Below are 5,000 nucleotides of genomic sequence, written 5' to 3'. Positions count from 1 at the left end.
GTGCGTGTGTTCTTGTGTGTGTGTGCGTGTGTTTGTTTGTGTGTGCGTGTGCTCTTGTGTGTGTGTGTGTATGTTCTTGTGTGTGTGTGTGTGTTCTTGTGTGTGTTTGTGTGTTCTTGTGTGTGTGTTTGTGTGTTTGTTTGTGTGTGTGTGCGTGTGTTCTTGTGTGTGTGTGCGTTTGTTCTTGTGTGTGTGTGTGTGTGTTCCACCTGGCACTCGCTCATGGTCTCCTCCTCCTTAGTCTCCACCTTCCTGTCCAGGGTCTCCCCTGCCAGCAGGGACTCCAGCACCGGACCCTCTGGGATGCCCCCCTCCTTCTTCAGAGACGCCTCGTAGTCTGGGGAGGGAGAGGGGGTACATTGGCGCAAAACCACCGCGCACACACACACGCAAACACACAGGCATCCACACACACAGAAACAGAGGCCAGCGATCAAACACCACGAGGCCTCACGAGATCCAACCGTTCTTTAAGGCCACGGCCGTACTCAGTGGAATAGCAGTAAAACAAGTCTAGCAGGTGCTTCACTTAAACTGGCGAGCACAGGGAACATCCAGGCCAGCGTGGTCTGGGTCTGGGTCGGGGGGGGGGGGGGGGGGGGGGGGGGGGGGGGGGGTTGGTGTTTTCCCTCCTACCGATCTTGAACTCAATGGGTCCGAGGCGCGGGTCCTCCAGCATGTTGAGCCGTCTCTTCTTGCGCCAGCAGCGGGCGGGGTACGTGTACAGCTGACCCGGTGCGTGGCCTGCCAACACACACACACACACACGCACAACACAACACACACAACCACACTCAGCGTCGCTGAAGGGAGCTCCGTGATCACGGAGAAGTTTGGCTGGTTTGTTATCCATCCTATTCAGATACTGGTTTGTACACCTTGACTGTTTGAGTGTGAGGTTTACAGGTAATAAAGAGACACGCGCGCGCACACACACACACACACACACGCACACACACACACACACACACACACACACACACACACACACACACACACACACACCCCCTTATCCCACACATACACACACATACACGCACACACACTCAAACACACACCAAACCAAACGCACTTGCACACACAAGCAAACCCAGGGAGCCTCTCTGGAATAGTTGTGCCAGCGGCATATCATTTCCTACAGGGGGTTCTGATTCTCTGCCAAAACACACAGATATTTCACATGCCGCGAGGAGAGAGGAGAGAGAGGCTATAGTAGAGAGAATGTGAGATGAGGAATGAGGAAACACAGTTCCCAACACCCCTCCCCTAGAAATAGAAAGTGGAGGATGAAATAGAAGACACTTGATGAAGAGTGAGAAAGAGATGACGAGAGACAGGACGGAGAAGAGAGGAACCGAGATGAATAGGAGGAAGTAGAGGAGTTTGAGACTGAGTGAAAGTGTGAGACTTTCTGAGGGAAAAGCCCATTTTGAAGAACAAAATAATACTTGCAATAACACATTCAACAGGCAGAAGGGAGTCGAGACGCTTTCCAAATGAAATATCTTCCCACTGGTACTTTCCAGAGTCTAGGGCAGCAAATCTGAACTTCTTAACTGAAGTTCTAATTTTAAGACCAACCCACACACACGCAAACACACACACACAAACACACACAACCACACACACACACACACACACACACACACACACACACACACACACACAGACAAGCACACCCACACACACACACACACGTGCACACAGACCTGGGCCGCGGTGGTTCTTCTCCATCCAGATGTAGCAGTTGCTCTGGGCCACCCCGGTCTGGGAGTCCAGGAAGGGCAGACGCATGGAGCGCTCAGCACAGAGCCGCGCATTGTAGCTGCGGCAGTGCTCTATGGCCTCCTTGTAGAACTCCTCACCCAGACTGATGGGGGAGGAGAGAGGGAGGGGAGTGTGTGTGGGGGGGGGGGGGGGGGGGGGTGTCAGGGAATAGGTTGTGTGGGGTGGGATGGGAGGAGGAGAGGGGAGAGGGGGGTGGGAGGGCAGTGGATGTCAGGGAACGGTTGGGTGGGTTGGGTTGGGGGGGCGACAGGGTGAGGGGGAGGAGAGGGGAGAGAGTGGGAGGGGAGTTGTGCGGGTGGGGTGGGTGGGGGGTGAGGAAGTGAGAGAAGATGGGGGAGGGAGAGGGAGGTAGAGGGAAGGCAGAGGGCAGTAGGCGTCGTGGATGGGGTGTGGGGGGGACAAGGGGAAGTGAGAAGCACCGGGAGGAGAAGGGGGAGAGAGGGGAGAGAGTGGTGGATTGGGGCGAGATAATTAGATCAGAGGTAAAAGGACATGTCAGTGCGTGGGTTTGGGTGGTATGTGCGTGTGTGTGTGTGTGTACGTGCGTGTCTGAGTGTGCGTGTGTGTGTGTATGTGCATGTCTATGTGTGTGTGTGTGTGTGTGTGTGTGTGCGGGGGGGGGGGTGTTTGTGTGTGCTTATTTGTTTTGGGTATAGCTGCATGTGAGCACAAATATGTGTTGTTTGTGTGTGTAAATGTGTGTGTGAATATACAGTGTAAATGTGTGAGTGTGTTTGAGCGTAGAGGGCAACAGAGTCAAATGAGTGGCCAGGCGCAGCCGTGGGGAAGCATTGCAGTGGATGTGCATGCTTGTATGTGTAGACATGTGTGTATATTTGTGTGAGTGTGTGTGTGTGTGTGTGTGTGTGTGTGTGTGTGTGTGTGTGTGTGTGTGTATTTGTCTGTGTGCGTTCGTGTGCATATGGGTAGCCGCAAGAGGTAGCATTCAACAGTTCAATTAGCCTGGGTCACACACACAATTAGCCGCCACACACTTTAAAAACACACAGAAGCAGACCTATACACATTTACAGTCAAACTGACAGGCAGACCGGCAAGCATGCAAGATCACACACACAAACTCCCACATATGCATACAGAGGGAATACATAACACAAGCAGTCACGCAATGACATATGCAGACGTACACTTATACAATACAGAATATTAAACAAGTCTGGCTTTCTCAAAGCGTCGTTCAGCTCAATGCATTCACTGTGTTTTAACACCTGTACACGTGTGACTGGAATTAAGATTCGGTGCCATTTCTCCTTTCTTTGCTTTTCCAATCCCTCCCTCCCTCATCCATCCTCATCCTCCCTTACCTGTTCTTGATGACTGCTCCTCCAGATTGCCTTTAGAGAGAGAGAGAGAGAGAGAGAGAGAGAGAGAGAGAGAGAGAGAGAGAGAGAGAATAAATGTGTTTGGTGAGTCACTCAGCTGCCCCACCCTACCTCTCAAGCTCACCATATTTGGGTTTTCATTAATTCCATTTCGATTCCTCTCTCTCTCTCTCTCTCTCTCTCTCTCTTACTTTCCCTCTCTCTCTCATCTGATGCCTCCCTTTCCACTATAATTCCCTCTCAAACTTCAAGTCCTCGTCTCCTAACTATCTCTCTTCTTTTTTCCTCCTCCCTCCTGCTTCTCCTCGTTTAATCTCTTTAATCTCTCTGCTCTAAATGTCACACACACAAACATACACACGCACACACACACTCACACACACACACACACACACACACACACACAAACACACACACACACGCACAAACACACACACACACGCACACACACGCACACACACACACACACACACACACACACACACACACACACACACACACAAACACACATATGAACATGTATGCATGCAGAAACAGAGACACAAAGATACACAGACACACACCCGGCTATTAGTAAACTGACTAGACCGTGTGAAACAATGCAGTACTTTCCTGTGAAATACAAGTTAGTTGAATTGACTGATTGACTGATTGATTGACAGGTTGATTTTAATCTCTGACATATCATCGTCACAAAGTGATTATGTTATGTCATGTACATGAAATAACAATCCAGAGGTTTCCATGGTGACCCTCAACAGAGTCTCATAACACAATGACTTTATTCTTGAGTTCATCGTCAATTTGTGTAACGCATACGCTACGGCTAAATATATACCTTAGGTAGAAGAGACGTTTCTATGATCACACAAGAATAACCACCATCGCAAGAAAATCCTCCAGCATCAAATGTACAACCTCACACCAAGGTTGGGTTATTTTAAATGACATTCGTTGTTATGGTGTTGACCAGGCTTCCCCCTGATGCGCCCAATCGGATGGATGAATAGAAAATGAGCTCAGTATCCACCACCGGACCAAGCAGAGGCTAGTAAATGGTAAATGGACTGCATTTATATAGTGCTTTTCTAACCAGTGACCACTCAGAACGCTTTATAATATTACATTCAAACATTCATCCATTTATTCGCACATTCACACACCGACGGCGGTGTCAGCCATTCAATTTCAGCAGATTAAATTCAAAGGTACAATAATTGAATATGAAGTATTGTGTAAGTATTGTGGGATTGAGGATCCTTGTGTGTAGGTTGAGTGTCCCCTGCAATCATTCTGTCATCTTCTGGGATAGTTTTCATTATTAAATACTCAATGGATAACATGTTCTTACTTTGGTTGTCGTACTTCTGAGAGATGCTGAATGTATCATAATGAGTCACATATCATATTGGTTGATTGTTTCACATCATAATAATTGATCATTTCATCAATTTCATTCGTCATTTCTTTACTGGTCATTAGGAAGTAGTAGAGCAGCGGGTTAATAGTTCAGTTCAGTGGACAATTCAGTCTGAAATGTGAAATAGATTATATTTGAGGATAGGTTCTGTGCTCTGAAAGGAATGAAAACCCGATTTTCTTTTGTTATTATTGTTTTGTGAACCCGTTATTGCTTATTTCTGTTATGCTACTCATCAGAGGCAAACTGAACACCAGATTAAATTCAATTGTTGTGCAAATTACTCGTGACATAGTTATTATCATCAATTTAAATAGTTATGTTTTTTTGTAATATAAGTACCCAATATAAAGCAATGAGGTTAACAATTTAAATTTCGTAGCACTTGCAAAATTTAAATAACTCTCAACCTAAATGTTGAGACGTATTTCCATATGTACTCGGCTGTT

At 47.4% G+C, this 5,000-nt stretch overlaps 1 protein-coding gene across 1 annotated transcript in view; it reads right to left on the bottom strand.

Annotated features, from left to right (window-relative positions):
- The window catches only part of dpf1 (double PHD fingers 1), a gene marked incomplete at both ends in the record, with an annotated part of 43,879 nt that overhangs the window by 27,207 nt on the left and 11,672 nt on the right, over positions 1 to 5,000 (bottom strand). The window contains 3 exons of the mRNA XM_079731831.1: positions 210 to 337; positions 637 to 744; positions 1,704 to 1,870. Of these exons, the coding sequence (XP_079587957.1) occupies positions 210 to 337; positions 637 to 744; positions 1,704 to 1,870 (403 nt within the window). The remainder of the gene's footprint in view (positions 1 to 209; positions 338 to 636; positions 745 to 1,703; positions 1,871 to 5,000) is intronic.

This window comes from Pollachius pollachius, assembly GCF_949987615.1.
Source record: "Pollachius pollachius genome assembly, chromosome: 3".
In the NCBI taxonomy this organism is placed as follows: domain Eukaryota; kingdom Metazoa; phylum Chordata; class Actinopteri; order Gadiformes; family Gadidae; genus Pollachius; species Pollachius pollachius.
The sequence above is the reverse complement of the archived record's forward strand: the minus strand, read 5'-3'. Positions and strand labels throughout refer to the sequence as shown.